At 48.0% G+C, this 25,023-nt stretch overlaps 1 protein-coding gene across 2 annotated transcripts; it reads right to left on the reverse strand.

The window, feature by feature from the left end:
• Window positions 1–381: 381 nt before the first annotated feature.
• On the reverse strand, window positions 382–24,327 carry MPP1 (membrane palmitoylated protein 1). Of its 2 annotated transcripts, XM_036839749.1 has the most exons (12): window positions 24,060–24,326; window positions 12,251–12,394; window positions 11,993–12,071; window positions 10,869–10,954; window positions 7,944–8,012; window positions 6,246–6,442; window positions 5,738–5,844; window positions 4,978–5,058; window positions 4,205–4,285; window positions 2,245–2,447; window positions 1,922–1,996; window positions 412–1,062 (listed from the first exon to the last, which is right to left on the reverse strand). In XM_036839749.1, exons 1-12 carry the CDS (start codon window positions 24,159–24,161, stop codon window positions 886–888), a joined length of 1,401 nt encoding a protein of 466 aa, XP_036695644.1. In that variant the 5' UTR covers window positions 24,162–24,326; the 3' UTR covers window positions 412–885. The 2 variants fall into 2 exon arrangements, with proteins under 2 accessions (XP_036695645.1, XP_036695644.1); XM_036839750.1 differs by lacking the exons at window positions 4,205–4,285; window positions 4,978–5,058 and having other exon boundaries at window positions 382–1,062; window positions 24,060–24,327.
• Window positions 24,328–25,023: the final 696 nt, after the last annotated feature.

Here is a 25,023-nt window from a genome sequence, read left to right on the forward strand (position 1 = left end):
GAGAAAGCTAAAAGGAGTGGTTATTAGGAGGAAAGATAGATCTAGTAGGCATGTCAAAACCAAGGCCAATGCAAGTGGAAGCAAAGGACTTTGGAGCACTCTGCCCACTGGAGCAGAAACCGGACGGTCCCCTTACACCTTTGCTCCCCAAGTGTTTTTATATGTTACACACACGTATGTGTTCACATGCACATGCCCGGCCCAGCACACAGACACCAGCCACGTGCACGTAGGCTTTTAGCCTGACTGACCTCTAGGCTTAAGGTCGTCACAAGCCTGAGGGAGACTTGTGAACCCAGCAGAGGCGTCTGGTGTTGGTACCATCCTCCAGCAGCTGCTCCCAGAGGCGTGGGGCACAGGTGGAAACCCAGAGAGTTAAAAGGTACAAGGTCATTGGCATTTTATTTTAACACAGCAACACTTTTATTGCTTTTGAGGGTTTCGCTAGAGCAGACCTCATCCTATTGCACAGCTGTTTCATTTTGGCAGTTTAGAAAGTTGCAGTTAAAAATGCTTTCTTCAAAGCAAAAACAAATGAAATGCCCAGTGTGATTGAAGGTAAAGGCGTGCAGGCTTCAGAGGGACAGGGTCCATTGCTTTTCCTCCCCATGTGGACCATCTTTGATCAGCAGCTGCGTTTGGACAGTACTTCCGGACCCCAATTTCCAGAGACCCTTTGGAAATCCTGATCCATGGGGCCCCATCTATCAGGGAAGTCAGAGCCCAGCCCTTCAGAAACCTGAACAAGCTGGTCATGAGGATAGTTGCAGAGAGCTGGAAGCTGACAGAGAGCTAGCTGGGGCGATCCTGTTTGTCTTAAAGCAAGGGGAATGGAGTTCCTAAGGCTCGACAGGGGCCCATAGTCGTTCCCCCTGTTCTGCAAGCTTAGTAAACCCAGGAGACAGGCACCCACTGCGGAGAACTGCATGCCCGGTCAAAGGCTTCTTGCAGTTTCTTAAGGGTTTCATCGACGCTGTTATTGACCAGTGAGAGGTCAAAGTAGTGAGCATACTGGCTGCGGATGGCCTCGGAGTCCTTCTGCAGCTGCTGCAGGGCTTCTGTCTGTGGAGACAGAAAGAGGGAGGGAGGGGGAGAGAGGGCGCCACGGGTGGAGCAGGGATCCACCCGTCTGCACCCCAGCACCACCGATTCCAGTAAAACATACAAGTACAGTGAGATTGTGTTTCCCCTCTAGCAGATTCACTGAAGATGAAACTGCATAACATGCTCCTGGCACAGGGACGACCTCTCTCCACATTCCCAACACAACCCTGCCTGGAATCTCTCCTACAGATATATTTGCACGTGTCGAACGCTGTATGCACAGGGCCATCGATTGTCGTATTATTTATAATAAGTTTTAAACCTAAATAGCCATCAAGGAGGCAATGAGGAAACTAAATGAGTCTCTGCTATATCCACACGATGGGAGACCACACAGCCACTGAGAAAGACCCAGGGAGGTCCCCACGCACACGTTCAGTGCAAAGCAAAGCGCTTGCAGGGTGGGTTTGGGGCAGCTCGGCTCTGGGGGGCGAGGAGGCTTTTCAACACGGCCCTGGCCTTCCTGCCCCTCCCCACACAGCACGCACCACGTGGGCCCAGGGCCGCCTCTGTGCTTCACAGCGCCTGCCCTGCCCCCAGGCGCCCCTCTTCAGCCCATGTCGCACCAGTGTCGGCATCTGCTCTTCCGGAACAATGGCCTGGCTAGCGCATTAACAACTGTCTGCTGAACGGATGGGCCAGGCACACGTGCTCTGGCCCCTGGCCGGGCGGGAAGGGGACGGCAGCAGGCAGGGTTAGGTTTAGGGTCGGGAAGCTGGGCTCTGCCGGCGCTCTGGCCAACGATCCGGACCGATGCCCGGTCCTCGCCGGCCTGGAGAGCGGCCCCGCCCCCCCAGCACAGACCCTTCAGTCCCACCTGAGTGCCCTGGTCAGTGGGTGCGATGAACACAATGAAGGGTGAAAGTTCTGCCGTCCGAACAATCTTCAGGGTCTGCAAAAGGAGTGGAGGAAGAAGAGAGGGGAAGAAAAGGAGTCAGCTGTCATGACGGACCTCTGCGATCAGCATCTTCGGGCCTCGCCAACCCCCGCACTGTCTCCAGCACGTCTGGTCCTGCTCTTCTTCCTCCAGGTGATCCTGGTGAAAGCTCGTGGCGCAGATCTGCGCTTGCTCGAGGGTCCCATGAGCTGTGCTCTTCAGCACCCTTTCCCCATCCACTCCTGCCTTCCATGCCTACCCACCTGGGGCTCAATGTCAAGGATGGCGATCTTGTCCTGCTTGTGAATCTGGTGCACTGTTTCAAATTTGGTGCCAAACATGTTGCCCTGGTAGCTGCCAAACTCCAAGAACTCGTTGGCAGAGATGCTCCGCGTCATCTCCTCTGTGGAGATGAAGTGGTACTCCTTCCCGTCTTCTTCACTCTTCTTGGCCGGCCGTGTCGTATCTGTGCACGAGAACCCAAATCCCTGAGCAACTCAGGGCCTCCTTGGCTCCCGAGGGCTCGGACGCTGGCGTCGCCACCGCCACCCCAGCTGCGTTTAGTGCAGGGAGTTTACCGGAGGGGTGTCTCACACAGGACCCCGAGGGGCTGACTCTGGGAAACGAAGCGGACCAGGAAGTCCCCCATCCGCCCAGAACACACCTAACTGTCAAGAGCCAGAGCCAAACGTAGAAAGTTCGTACCATCCTCCTCCCTTTATGAAGGCGCATCTCTCAAACACCAACCCCAGGGACACGGAAGCTCAGAAATGAAGAAATGACAGCTGAAAATATTTTAGAAACAGATCTCCAGGCTACAGTCAGGATTTCTGGGAAGTACACTGAAAGTCTCCTTTTCGTTGTTTGGAAAGAAGAGTACTTTGGTTTGCTTTAAACTCACACTGTTAAATGCTGGAATGTCCTTAAGTCACAACGTTTACGATTACTCATGTAAGTGGTCCTCTGAGTAAAACGTGCTACAGATGCTGTAGCTTGAGACGCGACCCCCTGGTCTCCTGTGTCATCCTCTGGTCTGTCTCAATGGGCGCCTTCTCCTCAATCCACAACTGCCGCGCGTCTTTCTTTCCATCTTATAAAACGATGACTCTTCTTTGACCTGAGTTATCCTCACCTCTTACCCTTTCTAACTCACTTCTCATTCTAACTTACTGAATGACGGAACTGTCGTGGTTATTTCTACCTCTAAGGCCTTCTGCTTTCTGACCCCAGTGTGTCACTCTGTCCTCAAAGGCAAAACGGAGAAGCAAGGAATAAAAAAATACTAATAACAGGTTTAGAATCCAGTTTTCTACACAGATTCGCTCCTGGGAATGGAACTGATCTAAGCGTCCGCCTGACTGCTGGCCCGACTCTCCTACAACAGCTGCCGGGGTTACGTGGGCCTTACTGAGCGCTACTTTGAGAAAACGTTTCATGAAAATTGGTGGCTGTCCTGTAATTTCCTTAGCCACTCAATGGACCGGAAGAGAGCTCTCAGAGTGATTTAGGCATATGAGAAAGTGTTTATAATATAAATTAAAATGAAAAAAAGTAACATAAGTTTTTAGTAACATATTATTTGTTTAATCTTTTAAAGCAGTATAAAAATGTTGACCGCTGCTTCTCTTATGTAGACAAACAGCACAGCTACTTTTTTAGTGGGAGCAACTACGGGCACAAATTTGTATCTTTCCAAATTGGCTTTTCTTTTATAATCAAACATTTTTTAAAAAAAATCACAAAGGATCTTCCCTGGTGGCGCAGTGGTTGAGAATCTGCCTGCTAATGCAGGGGACACGGGTTCGAGCCCTGGTCTGGGAGGATCCCACGTGCCGCGGAGCAACTGGGCCCGTGAGCCACAATTGCTGAGCCTGCGCGTCTGGAGCCTGTGCTCTGCAACAGGAGAGGCCGCGATAGTGAGAGGCCCGCGCACCGCGATGAAGAGTGGCCCCCACTTGCCGCAACTAGAGAAAGCCCTCGCACAAAAACGAAGGCCCAACACAGCCAAAAAAAACTAAAAAAAAAAAAAAAATCACAAAGGAGGGACTTCCCTGGCGGTCCGGTGGTTAGGACTCAGCGCTCTCACTGCTGGGGCCTGGGTGCCATCCCTGGGCAGGGAACTAAGACCTCGCAAGCTGCGTGGTGCAGCTGAAGAAAAAAAAATCACAAAGGAAAAGACAGATGACTACGGTATCGTGTCCTTGAGGCCCCCGAGCTACTCACACGGGGCGGGGTACGCGAACTTGTCCGGGCTCTGGCTGAGCAGGGCGCTCTTGATGTGGCTGCGGCCCACCCCGCTGGCTCCTGCACAGAGAGAGGAGATAACAGCTTCCATTTCTTTCCCCAGACACAAAGGTGGGGCTAGGAAGAGGAATGGGATAGGGGTTTGTATCTCTCAGACCCCGAGATGAGCCACAGGTCAAAGCGAGTTGTGTGGCTTCTGGGCTGGGGTCAGGAGGATTGGGGTCTCCAGGCCCTGGGGTCCCAGCTAGGATTCCAAAGACAACTGTCATTTCCACAGGGGAGCCCGCTACCACATGGCATTTTCTGTTTATTTTTGAAGTATATTTGTCTTACTGGACTCTCCAAAATGAATGGAACTGACTTGTACTGGAAATTTAAACAGAACCCTCATACAGGTCCTCTAACCAACTCATGTTTTCACTCTAAAGATGGGGAGGACCCGGAAGCATAGGCCTGGAGCACCCCTACTGCCGCCAGACGGACAGACAACCTAAAAGAGTTAGCTGCTGAAAACCATGTGAGGTTTACCCTCTGTTGTAACGTGAACCCAGGGGAGTCCTGGTAAGGACTCAGAAAACTCCTTATATCTGCTCCACATGGAGGACCCAAGACACCTGCCTTCTTGTTTCCTCTTCTTCCTCACTGCCCTTGTTTTTTTTTGAGAGAGGGAGTGAGGGAGGTTACGTACTGCAGGCAGGGAAATAACAGAAATGCAGAAATGTACTCTAAGTGGCAAAGCAATGAGAAGATACCGATGAGCACCAGGGTCTTCCTCTTGAACGCAGGGAGCCGAACGACTTCCTCGTAAGAAACAACATCCAACTGATCAAAAACTAGAGACAAAGAAAAGCAAGCCGTGTTCACGCCAGAGCTGGGCACACAGCGAAGGCTGCGACCGGCTATACGGGCTCGGACACCATCAGGGACAACCTGGATCGTGGATGCCCTTCCTTGGGGTCTATTTTTCAGTTTTCCCAACCCCCACACCATCTAAACTCAGCACGGCTGTTGGTCAGTTCTCTGGACTCGAATTTTCTCTAATCTTTTGGCCCCCACCCTCTCCACTTCTTCTCCACAGTTCGTTACCCGACGCGCCCGTCATCTCCCCTTATCTCCGGCTCGCGCTGCTGTCCCTTCCTCTCTGCCACCAGCGATGCTCTGGCCACATCTGCCTCACTGGAGGTTCCTGACACAGCTTTCAGGCCCTGTGCTTTGCTCCCGGCAGGAAGGAGGCATTCAACAAATAGTAGCTCAATCGTAGATTATTCTTTACTTGCTATCTACAATCCGCTCAAACCCATTTATAATGTTCATATATTTCCAACCGCGGCAGCTAAGGGACAAAGTCTGAATTAGTTCTAAGGAAAACAGGCCACTGTCTGGGGCTGCTCAGACCCTGCAGTTGGCCATACTGATGGCACTGATGTACTGGGAAAGGTCTGGAAGGATGTCGGGTTGGCCCCCTGGGGGTGAGAACGATGTGCCGGGCAGCGGGGAGGCTGGGAAGCGTACTTGCGCTGTGCTTGGCCAGGTACTTGTCTTTGTACTTTTTCTTCTTCCCGAAGGGACTGCAGCTCGGAGCCTCACTCGGAGCAGACTGAGCCCCGCTCGCCACTCGCCTGGAGGGAAGAGATGACCGAGGACGTGGGTGGCTTCTTGGTGTAAAAGCCCCGGGGTCATTCGCCTGTGCCGTCCCTTCTACACAAAACCCCCAGACCCATCTGCCTCCTGCCCTTTGTGTCATCCCGGACCCCGTCCTCCTCCGGCAGAGAAAGAGGGGGCTGCAGTCCCAACGCGGGCTTAGGGACCTGAAGCTTAGGGAGAGCATTTGTGGCAACACAGATCCACGGATGAAGGAAGAGCCAGTCAGGCACATCAAGGCATCGCTGCCCCCCTGCCCATTCTTCCAGGAAAACCGGAAGGTTGGCCCGGTTGACAAACAGAAACTGCACACAGGATGACAGATCTCGGAAGCTGAGCAGCCGTGGTGGGCATGGGTCCCCGTCCATTGGCAGCTCACCACTCCTGCAGCTCGGGGGAGGGGACGAGGCCCGCCGACCCCCGGGAGGAGCCTTCCACCCGTCCCTGCCACCAGTTGCTGTCATCCTTGTTGATGATCTGGATGATGTCCCCGGTGACGAACTTCAGCCCCGCCTCCTTGCAAGGGATCAGGTTGTCCTTTTTGGGATCATAGTCAAACTGTGCTCTCATGAACATCTGAAAAAGAAGGCTACTATCTGAAATGCACTTGTTTCCTTGTGAACGTGCCCGAAGTCCTGACCCCACGATCTACTTCTACACAGAAGCTTGTCAGTTACGATACGTGGATACACGTGCTCACCATAGATAGCATTATCTATCACAGCGAAATATTAGAAACAATCTGATTTTCCAAGAATGGGGAATCAATCAATTAAATATGGCCATCTACAGAATATATTACCAAGCAACTATAAAAATCAATTTGTAGAAGAATATTTAATGTCCTTGGAAAATGCTGCTCATATAACATTAAATGAGAATATCATTAAATAAAACCAATACCTAGTATGCTTGAAATTTTAAAAGAGTATTTCTTTATACACAGAAACAAAAAAGACTGGAAGAAGCTATATCAGAATTTAATACCAGTTTCCTCTGCTAGGAAGATTAGGGGTAAAAATCCAACCCAAAGAAATAAAGAAATAATAAAGAGCAGAAACCAGTGAAACACAAAATAGAGTTGAAAGGATCAAGAAAGGCAACACTGGTTCTTTGAAGATTCATGAAATTAAGGCTGATTAACAAACTAGAGAAGACACCATTTCCCAGTAGAGAGCACAATGTAGCACCACCATCACAACGGCCAAAATGAAGGAAAAAAACCCCAGGTAATTCTAAGTACTAGTGAGGATGTGGAAGAGCTGGAACTTGCAGCTGCGAATGGAGAATTGTACGACTACCTTGGAAAGTAGTTTGGCAACATCATGAAAGATGAACACAGCCTACAACTCATCAGAAATGCACCGAAACTCAGGTACAAAGAGGTTCACGGCAGCACTAATTTTTGTCAGAACTAAAAAGCTGGAATCACAGAAGGCCCTCCAGAGCACAGTCATACAACAAATGAATAAGAAGGAATCATCTGTTGCTACAGCACAGACTTCATACCGAGTGAACAAAATGAGACACTACACGATTCATACTGCATGAGTCAATTTACACAAATTTCAAAAAGGGGCAAAACTCGTCTCTGGAGTTAGAAGTCAGGGTTGGCGGGACGGGAAATGGGCACGGGGACTCTTACGGTGCTGGTCACGTGGGTGTGTTCAGTTTGTGAAAATTCATCTAGTTTTACACTTATGATTTGTGTCCTTTATTGTGTATGTGCCCATACACACCAAACCTTCCATTTAAAACAAGTTTTTTTTAAAAAAAGATTATACCATCATACGATAAGTGACCTGTGACAGAAACTTCAGAGTTATTTATTTTAAATCTTCCTTCTTCCACATTTATCTGTCAGGCCCTGCAGCCCCAATGAGCTGCAAAGGGCCAGTCACGCCCGTGGTCAGGGAAACGCCTGCCAGTTTGTAACACATGTTAGTTTGGTTCAGAGAGTACCAGGCAGCTATGCTTGTTGAGATATTTACAATCACATCATTTCAATCAAATTCAAAGAATACACACTGGGCCTGAATCCTGCCATCATCACAAGAGAGAAAATGGCGCCACCTACCTGCAGTGCAGGAAGCCGATTTTGCTGGTTGGGAATTACTTTTAATGAGATCATTCCTTTGGTTTCTTTCTATTAAAAAAGAAAGGTGAAATAAAATTGTCATGTAAAACGAACCGGGGTGACTGGGGGTTTCATTAAGTCATTTTTCCCCTCCCAAAGTCCTGGGCATTTTTTTTCCCCAATAGCCATCTTTACTGTACACTTTGAAATCTTGTAGCACAATGCTTCCTCCAAGACAGAACTGTCATGTGCCCCATAAACCAGCATAACAACATGGGGACGTACAAAGAATAACGAACAAAGGCTAATGGTTTTCCCTCCTCCTCGCAGTCGACCCCCAAGAGGTCCCCAGAAGTACTTAAAATGAACCCTGGCACACAAATATCCACGCGTTTCTCCACACCAATAAAGGGCCAGTCATGTGTCTAAATATTTACACACATATTCATACATGTGTATTTTTGCTGTTTGTTTTTAACAAAAATGGGGTTATACTATATGCATTACTCTATGACTTGCTTCCAGGTTGATACATGAAGACCTCGCTCACTCTGTCTCATGGCTCTGCCGCATCCCCATTACTGGGCGTGTCCACTCTTGCCAGTTTTTTTTTTATTACAATCTGCTGCAGTAGACACCCTTTAACGCGTGTCCTTATATATTTGCATTTCATTTATACAGAATAGAACCCCATGATGGAAATGCAGAGTCAAAGGATAAAAACAATTTTACAGCTATCCTCAAATTACTTTTCTAAAAAACTATAAAAATTCCACTCTCACCAGGAGTATATGAGATTCCCTTTCCCCCGAAATTCTTGCCACAATTACATGTTAACGTTCGTTTTAAATTTCTGCCAATCTGATGGGTGGAAATTATTTCATGGTTGCTTTATTTTGTAATTTTACTACCATAACCAAAATTGAGCACTTTTCAAGAGCTCATTGGCCATACGCTTTTTCTTCTTATATCTTTTGCCCAGTTGTCTATTTGGTTGTTTGTCTTCTGAAAGCCCAGAGTCCTAACCACTGGACAGCCAGGGAACTCCCCAGTTATTTGTCTTTTTATACAAAGTTTAGAAGCACTTTAAATATTAGAGTTGTTAACTGTCTACCTATTATATGCACAACAAGTATTCCTTGTTCATGGTAACTTGTGCCACGACACAAATTACCTTTTACATAGTTGATTTTATTTACATAAATCAAAAAGAAGCACAAATGTGGAATGTTCACATACTTGAAACGGTTTTTATGCAAGACGAAGGGATACAGCTGTGCCATCGGCTCAGAGAAAACACGTGCATCACGTTCTATTGAGAAGCAACCATTAGGCCAAACTGCTCCTCGTGTTGGTGACCATGAAACGATCCAGCCAGTGTCCCGGTGGGAAACAGGTGGCCCGCTCCAGAGGGTGGGAAGACGCTGAATGAAGGGTCTGGGGCACGTGGTCTGACACTGTTTGCTGGATATGTCTGTTTGCTGGATATGTTTGCTGTTTGGTGGATATGTCTTGTAAGAGTCGAATTTTCATCTACCTGTTTGCTGGATATGTTTGCTGTTTGGTGGATATGTCTTGTAAGAGTCGAATTTTCATCTACCTGTTCTCCCTGCAGTGTTTTCTTTTCTACTCTTTTCTTTGTGGAAGGAACTGGGTCGTTGGTCCTATAGAGTTTCTCATAGGTGGGTTATGCCTACTTCAGAGTTATAGTTTACAAACCCCTTCACCCTCCACATTCATTTGCCAAGGTCCTGTCCGTTCTATTTCTGGTTGTTTGTTTCTTTTCTTCTGCTTGCTTTGGGTTTCATTTTTTCTCCTTCTTCTAGTTTCTGTGGGTAGAAGCTGAGGCTGTTGACCGAAACCTTTCTCGTTTTATAAACCAGGCGTTTCCACCTTGGTCCGAGTTCAGTGACATTCCGCAAAATCTGATACACTGTGCTTTCATTTCTATTCATTTAAAGACAGTTTCTAATTTGCCTTGTGATTTCTCCTATGGCCTGTGACTTCTTTAGAAGTGTGTTAACTTCCAAATATTTAGGGATTTCCAGGTATCTTTCTGTTTTTGATGTCTAATTTCATTTCATTGTGGGTGGACAGTGCATTTTTGTATGGTTTGAGTCCTTTAAACCTGCTGAGGCTTGTCATGTGGCAGGGTACACAGTCTGTCCTGCAGAATGTGGCAGCCCTGCCAGTGTTCGCTTCAAGTATTTTGAATCCTCTGTCATCAGGTACATGAATGTTTAGGATGTGAGTCATTTCAAGAAGCAGGGTAAATCTGGTCCCTGTTACTTCATCTTGGTCAGAAGTGAGGTCTATCCTTAAACAGCCATGCTTCAGAGCTCTCTAAGGTCCAGTTTCCTCAGCTCTGGTTCAAATTAAACTTCTCCCTAAGTTGCTATTTTCTGCTTCATTCCCTGGCTGGTACCCTGGCATCTCCTTGCTGAGTGCCTGAGGGGTGCTTCCTGCCGGCTGTGACCAATTACACCCAACTACCCCATGTGTTTTTTCCTGCTCTGGTTACAGGAAGGGTCTCTGCTGTGTGCAGGGGTGGACCTATTATAGCCCAGTTGTTCTCTGTAACAAATCTATGACATAAGAACAGCAATTACTACCATCTTCATTTTACAGATGACCTAGAGAAGTGAATTCACCTGCTCCAAATCACAGGGCTGGAATAAAGGAGAGCAGGATTCAGAGCTGCCATTGCAGTCCAATGCTCTTTCTAGACAGACACTCTGGGTCTTTTGCCTTGTTTTAGAAGTTTACTAAATGAAGACAGAGAGCTGTCATTTCTTGCACAGAATAAAGATTAGCAGTGGTAAGAGGCCCTTCAATGAGGTATAAACACTTTCACAGAAAAATGAGGTACACAGACACCAATGTGGATTGATGCTTCACGAAGACAAGGGCATAGTGAATACTCACCATTGCCTTCTGCAGCTGATCTACTGAGTGATTAGTCACGTTCGTGCCGTTGATTTCTAGGATCTCATCTCCGACGTGAAGGGAGCCTACCAACAAAAGAACAAACGTTCGGACAAAAGAGGTGTCAACAGAAGTCAAAACGCCACAGAAAAGAAACCAGGATCTAGAGCATGTTGTACGATAGACTGTGTAGAACACACAGGGTTGAAACCATTCAACCATGAGAGGCGGGAATGTTCTGTTCATGGCCTTCAGGGACCTAGCGAGACAAGCACTCGACGGTTTAAGACCGTGTCATCCTCCTTGACCTCAGGACTCCAACTGCAAAATAAAAGCGCTTGGTCCTGAAAGTGTCCTGGAACTAGAGTCCCCCTGATGTCAAGGGGCTATGACACAGCTGTACACACTCCAAGGGACAAGAAAGCTCGATGTTTCTCTGTTGTTTAGCTAAGACCTCCAAATGCTACCAAGTGGTAAAGCTAATCACTGTTTAGATTCTATGTGAAGAATGGGTATCAATACTTGTGCTACCCCTTGATACACAGAAAAGCACTTCTACTAAATGACGCATCTGCAAATTGACGGCAGCTTCACATGGAGATACAACAGTTATTTGTAATTATTTGTTAGTATCTATTTTCTCAGTTTATTTTTTTTCTTTTCTTCTTTTTCTTTTATTTTTGGCCGTGCCACGTGGCTTGTGGGATCTTAGGTCCCCGACCAGGGATGGAACCCGCACCCTCAGCAGTGAAAGTGCCGAGTCCTAACCACTGGACCACCAGGGAATTCCCTATTTTCTCAGTTTAACTGGTAGCCTCAGGAGGTAGAGATGGTCTGTTTTCTACACTGCTATGTGTTCACAGTCTAATGCAAGGGTTTGCATATAGTAGTTGCTCAAATGTTAACTAACTGCAAAAGTACTGGCATAAATAAGTGTATAAGAATGCTCAGAGGGAGCGACAGTGGCGCCGGGCGATTCATCATTCTAAAGAGCCAGTCATTACGGTACAAAAAATCTCTTGGCACACACACAAATGCTCCCTGTTTTGAACGCTATAAGCTTTGTGCCCCTCAGCCCTGAACAGGGAGTAAAGGACGAATCCCTGAACGAAACACGCCTGTACCTTGTCTGTGAATCATGCCGCCGTGGAGGATTCTGGCCACAGTGCAGGACTGCTTCTCATTCAGCTTCAGCGTGATTCCCTGGAAGACAGACGAGGGCACAGCAAGCTTAACCGCAAGCTCTTTCTGAGTTGATCTTTAAGACAACTTAAGGCAACTTCTTAGGAGAAATATTTTCTGTCTGCACACGAGGTGTCGTCAACTGGAAGGGGCAAGAAGCCTGCCATGAGGGGCCCGGGGTGGTGAGGAAGAGGGATTACCATGGGCTCCTCGGTGACCTTCTCGAACTGGATGAGCCGCACCTTCCGAGCCTCCTGGCCCTGGGCCCGGGCGGGGCTCCCCGGGGCGGCGGGCCCGTTGGTGTACATGTCCTCCGTCACGGCGCTCAGCTGGGGTGACACAGTCTGTCGGATCAAAACAGCAGAGAAATGTATGAAGCAAGTAGCCGTCGGGTCGCTGCTGCGCGTCTAAAACCCCAAAGGCTCAGCAAACCAACGCTTATCTCCTAAAGCTGGTGGCCAGTTGCATTAGACTTGATGTGAAGCGTTATTTATCCAAGTGGCTACCCCTGCCATCAGCCCGAGACGACACATCAACTGTGACCCCCTTGACCCCAACCATGAAGACAGCAAAGCTGGACGGATTACACTCTAGAAAGACGTCTTTAGTATAAATTTGAAGTAATTTAAGGCCCGTGGCCTTGGCAGGAGGGCAGACAGGGGGATGGATTTTGTAATCCATGGTGTTGGGTCAACTCCGCACAGGCAAAGGGCACATTGGTCCCCACATCACTTTATATACAGAACCAGTTCCAAACGTGAAAGGTAAAACAACCAAGCTTTGAGAAGAAAGCACAATACATCTTCAAAACCTGGGAGGAGGCAGAAAACTGTAAAAAAACGAAAACTAAAACCACAAATACTTTAAAGTTAAGAATATCTGTTTGTGGAGAAATTCCACTGAGACAGGCAAAGGTTTAGTAGACACAGAGAGCAATAATCAAAAAGCACACAACTGATCTCATCAAAACTAAAAACTTCTCAGCAAAACTCTCAGCCTGAGAGTACAAAGACTTATACCCAGAACATGTAAAGAATTCTTCTCACTCAATAACAGGATGATGAGCAATGAAAAGATGGACAAAACGTCTGGCAGACTGTTCACTAAAGAAGGCCTATGAGGGCTTCCCTGGTGGCGCAGTGGTTGAGAATCTGCCTGCCAGTGCAGGGGACACGGGTTCGAGCCCTGGTCTGGGAAGATCCCACATGCCGCGGAGCAACTAGGCCCGTGAGCCACAACTACTGAGCCTGTGCTCTAGAGTCCACGAGCCACAACTACTGAGCCCGTGTGCCACAACTACTGAAGCCCACGTGCCTAGAGCCAACGCTCCGCAACAACAGAAGCTACCTCAATGCCCGTGCACCGCAACGAAGAGTAGCCCCCTCTCGCCACAACTAGAGAAAGCCCGCACACAGCCGCCAGGGAGCCTACAACGAAAAGGACAGATGTCGGAAACGCCCAGACATCGCCGGTGGGAATGCTAAACGGCGCAGCCCCGAGGAAAAGAGTGTGGCAATTTCTTATATCAAGTTAAGCATACGTTGACCCTATGCCCTGGCAACCGCACTCCTAGGTGTTCACCCACAGAAAGGCTTGCACACAGAAGTTCACAGCAGCTTTATTAACTATAGCTGAAAAGTCCACCTGCAGGAGGAGACCATTCATGAGGTTTTAGAACAAGCAAAACTACAGTAATAGAAATTTAAGACAGTGGTTGCCTCTGATAGGATGGGAAGGGGTAGGCTGGGTAAGGGCATGACAGACCTTCTGGAGTGGTGATGGTCCAAACTGTGACCAGGGTTGGGGTGCACAGGTGTATGCATTTGTTAAAACTCATCCAGTGCATTTCACTGTATGTAAATTTAACCACAAAATTAAAAAAAGAACCATAAAGAAATACTGAACCCTAGCCGATGATATGCATGCTGAAGCTTTTAGGAGTGAAGTGCAAAACAAAAAAAAAAAGGTGAACGGATGGTTTTTGGATAGATATGTAATAAAGCAGACATGGCAAAATGTTAATGGTAGAATCTAGGAGGTATGGCTAATGGAAGTTACTATAAAATTGTTACACCTTTTCAGTGAGATTGAAAATTTTCAGATAAAACATTGGAAGGGAATGACACTCAGACAGTGAAAAGGCCACGGAGCAGGAAACTGGAACCCTCGTGTGGTGCCCTACTGTGGATGGACTTCGGGGGGCTTCCAGGTTTGGGCTCTGAGACCACACGCCAACGAGAATAAAGGGCTGCTGCACAATATGAATACATCTCCTTGAAACGCTCCTTCTCCTGATACAACAGTCAATCAAAAACAATATGGAGAAGGAAGAAGCCCGACCTTGGTTTAGGTAAGGACCGAGCTGAAAATGGATTGTGGCTGGGGGCGCCCCTCAGAGACAGTGGGGAGGGAAGATCTTCCCAACGGGTGGAGCCGTGAGCAGGACACCTCGTCTGCCACTTGGCGGCAAAGGAGAAACGGGAATATCCCCAGGTGGGAACAGCTAGACCTATCTGTCTGTCTACGGAATGAGGGAAATACTGACAAAGAGAAACTGCCTTGTGTAGCAACTAGAACTTCAAAAACCGCACATGACATTGAGTTACACGGCACTGCTATTAAAGCAGAATTGTCTAACAAAGGGCTATATTTAGAAAAGTGACTTATGAGACCTGGGAGCCCAGAACCACACAGAACTTCAAGGTCGTCTACAGTAGATAAGCCATTAATACAGTTACCACTGCATCTGTGCGGGGGCATCCTGGCACACAGACACCATGTAGCCCTGAAAAGGAGGGTCAGAGGTTAATCTGGAAGACATATTAAGTGGAAAAGAAAAAAAGAGTGAGGAAAGGTATGTTATCATCAGCATAAACAGTGAAAGATAAGAATATCTTCATATTTGCTTGTAAATGCATCATCTCCCTCTGGAAAGAGACATGAACAACAGAGAGGAACTGGGTGACTAGAGAAGGAGGTGAGAAGTAAATTGTATTCGTTTCATTTCAAATTAATTTCTAAACAGGCAAATGAAAGCCTATTATTCCTAAAGCCCTACAAAGTACAATGCTTTCTATTCTGGCAAGATAGAATTTTCCTAAGTGATTGTGATTTAGGTTCAAGTTGGCAGCCTAAGTACTTGCGTGTAGCCTGGACCCTGTTTAAATGAGACCAAACGGGGGAGGGTAAATAGAAACCCACAGACAAAAAACAGGAAGTCATCAGGGATGAGAGATTTCAAAAATTTTTCCAGAAGACAGCTGAGCCTGGAACGTGCACATAGGAGGAATTGGCCAGGGCACAATGGGCTGGAGCTCGGACTTCTGAGAAAACATCTCCTGAAAAGCTGCCCATCCAACCTACAGCTCCACTTTCAAGGCAGGAAGAAGGAAGAAGGGCCAGGCCAGTGGCATCTGTCCCAGAACTTCCCCAATGGACATCTGCTCATGTCTCATCAGCCAGAACTGCAGAACACAGCGTGGCCATCCCAGGCTGCACAAGGGGCTGAGAAAATAAGAACTGAGTTGGGCATCTTGCCATCCCGAACAAGATCAGGGAGAAGCGGGGTCAGCAAGAAGTGAAACAAAGCTGTTGGGTCAGCAACTGGTCATAATAACACAAAACCCTTTACTAACTTTCCCTTTTTACGATCTACCTACAGCAAATCACGAAACAACACTAAGGTCTACACACACATGACAGAAAAGAGATGAAGGGAAGGGCTACCGATCCTGTGACTACAGTGAGAGGGAAAGCTGACGAAGGAATGAATGCAGAATTTAAAGTTCTGCTTTGTTTTGTTTCGTTTAGTAACAATCAGAAGACCTGTCCCTGTGGAACCTGCCCCCCTGCAGATGGGCACACGCTCTCTAGCTCACTCCCCACTGCGCCCTGGGAGGAAAGCTAAGCACGAGCTGTGGATCCTCCTGCATCTGGGATGTTATTTCTTACACACAAGTGGCTTCACTCACCCGATCCCTGCAGGTTACATGAAAAAAGTACCTCTGGACGACGTGTAATGTACGTGATGTAAAGGCACAGGCCCTTGAACAGCTAAGACAATTTTGAAAAGGAAGACAGTAGAAGGAATCAGTCTACATGGTTTCAAGATTTATATGGTTACGAATAATCAAGACACTGTGGTCTGGTAGAGGGACAGACACAAAGATCAATGGAACAGAAGAGAGAGCCCAGAAATAGACCCACACAGATACGTCCAGTTGATTTTGACAAGGTGCAAAGGCAATTCAACGGAGGAAGGGTAGTCTTTTCAACAAATGATGCTGCAGCAATTGGACACCCATAGGCAAAAAAAAGAAACACTGAACTAGACCTTTAAAATGGATCATGGACTTAAATGTAAAATGTAAAACTACAAAACTTTTTAGAGAAAAACATAGGAGACAGTCATCAGGGTTTAGGGCTAGACAAAGAGTTCTTATACTTGGCACCAACAGCGGGATCCATAAAAGGAAAAACTGATAAATTGGACCTCTTAAAAATGAAAAACTTTACCCCTGTGACAGCCTGTGTGAAGATGATGAAAAACATCATCATGTGGACTGAGAGAAAACATTCACAAACCCCACATCCAACGAAAAATTCTAACATCCAGAGTACGAAAAGAATGCTCCATACGCAACAATAAAAACAATCTAAGCTCCCAGAGAAATGGAAATAAGAACACAAATAAACAAATGGGACCTAATGAAACTTAAAAGCTTTTGCACAGCAAAGGAAACCATAAACAAGACCAAAAGACAACCATCAGAATGGGAGAAAATATTTGCAAATGAAGCAACTGACAAAGGATTAATCTCCAAGATTTACAAGCAGCTCATGCAGCTCAATAACAAAAAAACGAACAACCCAATCCAAAAATGGGCAGAAGACCTAAATAGACATTTCTCCAAAGAAGATATACAGATGGCCTACAGACACATGAAAGAATGCTCAACATCATTAATCATTAGAGAAATGCAAATCAAAACTACAATGAGATATCATCTCACACCGGTCAGAATGGCCATCATCAAAAAATCTAGAAACAATAAATGCTGGAGAGGGTGTGGAGGAAAGGGAACACTCTTGCACTGTTGGTGGGAATGTAAATTGATACAGCCACTATGGAGAACAGTATGGAGGTTCCTTAAAAAACTACAAATAGAACTACCATACGACCCAGCAATCCCACTACTGGGTATATACCCTGAGAAAACCATAGGTCAAAAAGTGTCATGTACCACAATGTTCATTGCAGCTCTATGTACAATAGCCAGGACCTGGAAGCAACCTAAATGTCCATCGACAGATGAACGGATAAAGAAGATGTGGCACATATATACAATGGAATATTACTCAGCCATAAAAAGAAATGAAATGGAGGTATTTGTAATGAGATGGATGGAGTTAGAGTCTGTCATACAGAGTGAAGTAAGTCAGAAAGAGAAAAACAAATACAGTATGCTAACACATATATACGGAATCTAAGGAAAAAAAAAAAAAAAAGGCCATGAAGAACCTAGTGGCAAGACGGGAATAAAGACACAGACCTACTAGAGAATGGACTTGAGGATATGGGGAGGGGGTGGGGTGAGATGGGACAGGGTAAGAGAGTGTCATGGACATATATACACTACCAAATGTAAAATAGATAGCTAGTGGGAAGCAGCCGCATAGCACAGGGAGATCAGCTCGGTGCTTTGTGACCACCTAGAGGGGTGGGATGGGGAGGGTGGGAGGGAGGGAGATGCAAGAGGGAAGAGAAATGGGAACATATTGTATATGTATAACTGATTCACTTTGTTATAAAGCAGAAGCTAACACACTATTGTAAGGCAATTATACTTCAATAAAGATGTTTAAAGAAAAAAAAAAAAACAATCTAATTAGAAAACGGGCAAAAGACATGACCAGATATTCCACTAAAGAGGATATGTAAGGAAGGATGGCAAATGAGGACATGAAAAGATGTTCAATGTCATTAGTTATCAGGGAGAAATGCAGATTAAAACCATAAAGAAATACCACTACACACCTATCAGAATAGCTAAGATAAAAATTGGTGACAAGACTAAATGCTGGTGAGGATGCAAAGGAAACTGAATCTCTCATCCACGGCTGGTGGGAATGTAAAATGTTACAGCCATTCGGGAAGAGAGTTGGGAACTTTCTTAAAAAACTGACTACTTTACAACCTGGCAATGGCACAAGACAAAAGTTTGTGCAAAACGTGTACATGAAGGTTCAGAACAGCTTTATTCGTAGTAACTCAAGCCTGGAGACAAGGAGAACAGCCTATAATAGGTGAGCAGTTCAACAGACTGTGGTCTATCCATACCTCGGGACGCTTCCCAGCAATAAAAAATTGCATACAATATGATTCCAGTTATATAACATTCTAGAGATGACAAAATTATAGAGGAGGAGAACAGATTAGTGGTTGCCAAGGGGACACGGGGAGAGGTGACTATAGAGGGGTGGCACCAGAGAGGTCTCTGTGCTGATGGAACAGTTCCATATCTTGATTGTGGTGGTGGTTACATATATGCAGACATGCGACAAAATGGCACAGAACTACACTCACACGTCATACCAATGTCAAGTCCATGGTTTTGACGGGGTACTATTTTTGAGCTTGTAGTAGACAGAGGTGAAGTTATTGCATAAAAGAACTAGCAAAATGGCTGGTGAGTCGCACTTGTTTGCAACCGAAGAGCTATAACTAAGAGAACACAGTACCAAAGAACGGGCAGAGAGGCAACAACCAATCCTTGAGACATCTGCAGGGTACAGGATCAGTTTCCAGACTCTGGATGGGTAAGTAAGAGGCCACAACACACAGTGACCAAATAGTTCCTCAAAGCATTGCCCATGGCGACCTGGAACCATGTGGTTAAAACTCTTCAAAGCTAGGTAGCTATTGCCACAGACCCATTTGAAGAGAATGAGATCAAACAGCTCTCTAAGTAGACTCAAGAAAACTGGAGGAAAAGCAGCGTCAAGTTGGAAGGAAGAATTCTTTCTCTCAAATTAAGCATCTGTACTATTTGTATATTTTTACCATGTGCATGTGTTAAGAGATTGAATGTATAGAATGAGGAATTCAAGGATTGCTGACGGAATGACTGCTGTGAATAGACAAAGAGCTCAAATCTCAAATTTCTGGCCTCAAAGCATAAAATAAAACTTAGGACTTTCCTTGATCCTGACTTACAAATCTTTTTTCACTACTAGTTGTGGGGCTGAGAAAGCTGAAAACCAAACCCAGAAATTAATCCCATGGATTTATCAGCATCTACCATGTACCTGTGTGGCCATAAAATCTGAAAACATAGATCAGATTAGTTTATCATGTGCTGTAAAGTGCCATCAATAAACCATTTATGATGATTCACCTGTGTTTCGAGAAGCGCTGGGCCCGTCTACAATGACAGGTTCGAAAGTCTCAGTCCATGGAAGACAAAGTGACCTTTGCAAGGGGCCGACGCCTACGTGATTGTGTGCCTGGAACAGGCAGATAAAGCGGCGCCCTCCGCTCATCGCCTTCTCATTCGGCTCCGTGACACAGATTGCTTTTAACACATCAGCCTTTAAATTAAGGACTCAGCACCCAGGAAAGTTCAAGACTTCCTACCTGAAAGGCTGGTCTTTTAAAAGTGCTTATTCATCAAGGCGTCCCCCTTCGGGATGACTCAGAGCCGCTATCACGCTCACCCAGAAGCTACAAATGATAAGATAAACGGAACCCTCCGACGTGGCGACCAAAGAACCAACTAGCAACAGTGAGGCTTCCCTGACTGCTCAGCAAGAGGGGGCCGGCCTCTCCTCAACAGCGCCTGACGTGCAGGAAACTCCCTCAACCAGCCCCCCGCACCCCTCGCCGCAGACAGTCCCAGGAGCAGGGCTAGACAGCCCGACAGATGCACACGGAGCCAAGGTGCTTCATTGACCCCAACCGTGGGGCTGAGACCACACCAAGGGCAGGACACGTCCACAGAGTTCAGCTGGCCCAGACCCAGCTTTGAAGAAATGGGAGGGTTACCCGCCTGCCACTCAGGGTAACTAACTTGTCCAGGTTGACAACTTAGACTGCAGTCTGTCCCCTGTCCCATCCGTCCATCCGTCCACTGGCCACGTGCCGGGCACCTGTCCTGCCCCTGAACTGCTCTAACTTTTCTTGTTTCCATAGCTGGTAATACATTCATTCCAACGTGCTACCAATATTTCGTTTGTTTACTTTGTCGCTGCAAAGCTGAGCCGTTTTTGAGCCCTTAGCAGCCCCGCGACCACCAAGTGATGCTGAACAATGTGGTCAAATGTACTAGATTGCATTTTGCAGACTTCACTTCACAACTCTGAGACCAGCCTTCATCCCCGCCGCCCCAGCAGGACGGGGGCAGCTCTGCAGCCTCTCGGCCTTTAATCACACACACTGCTGGGGTGGCAACGCCTGTGCGCTGAAACCCCCTTCGGAGGAAACATCTGCAGCGGGTTCAAAGGGCAGAGGCAGTGGCTCAAAGGAAGTTGGGATTAAAAAAGAGATGAAAAACAAACTTGGCAGCGGGTGGCTTTCCCACCCAAACGGTCGGATTAAGAGTCGGTGACAGCGAACGGAGGAAAGAACAAACATTTGTTCAGCCTACTGTTAGGCTCTTTGCCAACTGTTTCCACGTGGAGACTTAGAAGGCCCAGGCCAAGAAGGCAAGTGATCGCCGCAGACGGCAGGCGAGGTCAGGCTCCACTTTGGGAAAGAAAACAAGAAAAACTATGAGAAAACCAAGAGGGCGCAAGGTACCAGAAACAGCTGAGCACTGTTTCCCCACAAATGACAAGAGCCGGGGAAAAGAGTTGGGGAAAGACGAGCGCCTCAGAGCCAGAATTTTCTGGCAAGTGACTTTGGAGCAAAAACCTATAGAGTCGACCCTTGAGCGTGACGGGTTTGAGCTGCACGGGTCCACTGACACGCGGACTTTTCCCACAGTAAACACCGCAGTGCTACACGATCCGTGCTTGGTGGCCTCCGCGGATGGGAGTCGTGGTCACACAGGAGCCGTTTCAGCGGCAACTGCGTATGTACTTTGCTCATGTGTATTTCTCTATGGGAAGGAAAAACGGAAAAGTGAAGACTCAGAAAAGAAAATGTCACGTTACAAAATTTGTATTCTGGTTCCCTAATTCAGAGCTTTTCTTCCCATTTCCCACCCCTGGGGTCACTTCCCCTCCTTTTTTAGCAACAGTGAAAGATGTGAGCAACTCACTGCTTAGGGGAGAAAAATCTCTGCAGTCAATGAAATGTCAACTGATTTCATCTCCCTTGCCCCAGGGGACATTTGGCAGTGTCTCAAGACCCCCGTCAACCCTGAATGTCCCCTGCCTGGAGCGCTATTTGCCAGTGCCATCCTGGCCCAGGCACAGCAGGTGATGCCGCGTCTCCCCACCCAGGAGCCCACAGACAGCTCTTCTGAGTGGAAACTCACCTGGAGCCTGACTTATTTCTTAGGTCATTTCCCATGTGGGACAGGCCCAAGTGAACTTTCAGGGACTTTCAACGTATTGCTTCAGGTCATGGGAGAAGGGCTACTTCAAACAGGACTGAAGAGAAAAGTAGGAATTTTACAACCAATCTTATGGGCACTAAGGGATTGTAAAAAAGAACAAGGTCAGAGAGAGCTCATAAAATGTTTCTCCAAGGAAGGAAACATATACTTAAATATGGGAGACAGGCTACACTTCAAACCTACTGCAAAATTATATTTTGACAATACTTTTTCAATACCAGATGTGGAGTATAATCAGAGGTGAAACTTTGGGTTTCCAGTCTTCAGAGCTTTTATAGAAAGCAATCTCCCTAAATGTAGCCTTTGGCAACATGAGTTTATGAACTCCTTTAAAGCCAACAACTTCCTTACAACTTTTCTTGGTTCTTGCTAGGACAGCAAAACGTGCTACTGCTGCTGGACAGGCGTTACGTCAGGTCAACATCACCGCAACCCTCTCAGCAGGTCCATTTTACAGAGAAGAGAAATCAAAGGCACAGGGAACTTCGGCAGCAAGGGGTACGCAGAGCCCAGGGTTGGCAGCAGAGACTGCTAAGAGCCCCAGAGGGAAGGTGAACCTCGGGAAATAAGAATCAGCAGGTTCGTGGGGTCAGGCCACCTTTCATCGTGTGGACATTCTTCTTCCAGTGTCCACACCTTGGCAGATCTGGATGCTTTTCATTCAGTGCTTTACCAAGTTTTCTTGTTTCATCTTCAAATCCTTTCATACACTCAAGCAAACTGACTAAGCAATAGACTGTATCTGCTATTGCAGGATCAACTCACAGCTCCACAAAAACTGCTAATTACTCAGAGGGCAGTGAAAGGGCCTCTTTTCAAAACCGCACACAACTTCTCCAGCCTCCCCACCAGGAGCAGACAGGTCTACACAGGGTCTGAGCACTGAGTTACAGGTGACACTCAGGTTTCCGGGGATGGGGGAAATGAACCTAAAGGACCATCGGGGAACTTTCTGGAGTGATACAAATGTTCTACATTATGATTACGGTGACGGCCACATGATGGGATGCATCTGTCAAATGTCATTGAACTGCACAATCAAATTCGTGAATTAGATGTATGCTAAGTAAACCTCAATAAAGTTGCCAAAAGAAAATTTAATAAAGAGAAGTGGATTTTTTTGGGGGGGGGTGAGTTAAGGCTCAGCCAAGTGAGCTGACTGTGGGGAAGAAAAAAAAAATCCCATGTGTCCAAACTTATGAGAAACCAAGTAGTTTTAGAGCCTGAGCCCCTCCTAGTGTACATGCTGCCGCATAACTTCCCATTTTGCCTTGTCAGCTGAATAACCAGCGTCTTCCCCACGGGTTCATCCTGATTTGCAATGACAGACAGGTGTGAATGCGGAGACCTGAGCTGATGCCACCCAGCCCAGAGTCCACAGCTCTACAGTCTGCTTTACCTTGTGGATCTTCAGTTTCCTCATCTGTGAAAGTGGATGGCTATACTGAATCACATGTCCACCTCTTAAGTCACTTATTAATTCAGCAAACATTTCTGAGGACCCACTTACCAGGCATTTAAAATGTAAAAAGTGAGTGTGAAACAGCCCTGCCCTGGAAGATCTTGTAGTCTAGGAAAAAGATTCACACTGTGAGTTCTGAGGCTGAGTTATCAAAGGCAAGATAGCTTCTGCCTGGCCCTCTCTCTCTGTCTGTGTGTCTCCGTGGACATCCTTTCTTGGAACCTGGCCACCGCGTTGTGAGAAGGCCAGGGGACATGGAAGGGCTGCTGGCCGGTGCTGGCTGATGGCTGACAATGAGACACAGCGTCAGCCTTCAGATGAGTGAGTGAGCGAGCATCCTGGTGGCCGTGCCCTTGTGGGAGAGACCCTGAGCGACAACCTTACCTTGCTGGGTCCTCGCCACACCCAGAAGTATGAGAGGTAACAAGAAAACGATCAACCCTTCCCTCTGGGCATCTTTGAGGATCGAGGTGATGAGCTATTTATGGGCCATCATAGGAATCTGGGGGGCAGAATTACCTGTGAGGTGACTGTCTGCCCACAAACAGACACAGGGGTCCACCCATCTGTGCCCCAGCACCAGGGGCCCTGCCTAAATGCACAGGGATGGTGAGTGAGCACTTCGGGGCCAGCGTTGGCTTTTACAACCCTTTCTGCTGACACAACCACCAAGCAGTCCTACTCTCGGATCTGTTCCTTACAGTCTTTCTGTGACCCTGACTTCCGTCCACGAAGAAGTTTCCCTTGACCTTAATCAGCTCTTGGTCGAGGCCGCGGCCTCTCCCGATTCTCGCCGGGAGGCGCTACTGGGGGCCACCAGCCACCGCGCCCGGAGTCCCGCCCGAACCCCGCCGCCCGCCGCGGCCTCCACCCCGGGCGCAGGACCCCCGAGGGCAGGGCGGCGGGCGGGGAGGGACCGCGGCGGGAGGCGCGGCCTAGCGACGAGGACCGGCCCGCATCCCGCGCCGGGCGCCAGGGGCAGCTCACCTCGGGCCGGCTGCGCTTCTGCAGCAAGTGCTCCAGGTAGAGGTCGGAGAGCGCCGTGCGCATGGCACCCCCGCTCTCGCCCTCGCTCGCCTTCAGCGTCATCTTGCGGGACCTGGGACGCCGGGCGCCGGGACGCGGGGACGCGGGGACGCGGGGCCGGGCGGAGCCTGGAGCGGCAGGGCCCCGGGCCTGCGGTGCGGAGGCGGCAGAGGCGGCGAAGGCGACTGGGAAGCGGCGCGGCTGGTCAGTCACCACCCCGCAGGCTGTGCGCCGAGAGCGCGGGGGAGGAGCTCCGCCCACGCCCCACCCTCGCCACGCCCCTGAACCCGCCCCCCGCCTGCCCCCGCCCCCTGGGCCCCGCGGGCCCCCGGCGCTGCGCCCCTGAGGGCCGGAAGGGGGCGCTGCTCCCGCCGAGGCCCCTGCGGCCGAATCCCAGAGGGGTCATAGGAAAAAGCACACCGCTCCCAAACCGCAGAGGACCCCCGGCCTGGGGCGGGTTGAGCGCTCCACCTACACCCGGGCCGAATTCGTGGGGATGGCGGGGGAGCATCCGAGGGCTGCGACGGCCGCCCCTCTGACTCCAGGCTCCACCCATAAACCGATGCGGGCACAGGACATTGAGAAAAGGCCTTTTAAGGCTCCTGCGCTGCTGTTATTTGTCTTAGGCTACATCTCCTACTGTTAGTGCCACAAAAAAATTGAGGGATCAGTGGAAGCGAAGAGAGCCAACATTCCTTCCGAATCCTAGAGCAGAATTCCTTATACCCTAACACCTTCGTGGCGTTAAAACAGCAGCCTAAAGGACGACAGACTTTCTGAACAAAACAAACATTTCCTGTGCTTACAGAGCTCAGGGCTGTCCACGATCTGTACACACCTTTACCTGATAAACACCTGGCCCCTTGACCCCAAGGGAGTAACCTCGCAGTATTATAAGCAGTTCATTACTCTATGTAATCTTATT

Source organism: Balaenoptera musculus, chromosome X, assembly GCF_009873245.2.
Source record: "Balaenoptera musculus isolate JJ_BM4_2016_0621 chromosome X, mBalMus1.pri.v3, whole genome shotgun sequence".
NCBI lineage: Eukaryota > Metazoa > Chordata > Mammalia > Artiodactyla > Balaenopteridae > Balaenoptera > Balaenoptera musculus.

What these genes read in the sequence shown, in the direction of transcription:
- MPP1 (XM_036839749.1), bottom strand. Translation starts at nt 24,161, where the DNA reads ATGACGCTGAAGGCGAGCGAGGGCGAGAGCGGGGGTGCCATGCGCACG. An exon ending in AGGTCACCGAGGAGCCCATG is followed by an intron (nt 12,072 to 12,250) that starts GTAATCCCTCTT and finishes TCTGTCTTCCAG; the next exon opens with GGAATCACGCTGAAGCTGAA. An exon ending in CCACTGACCAGGGCACTCAG is followed by an intron (nt 1,063 to 1,921) that starts GTGGGACTGAAG and finishes CTGTCTCCACAG; the next exon opens with ACAGAAGCCCTGCAGCAGCT.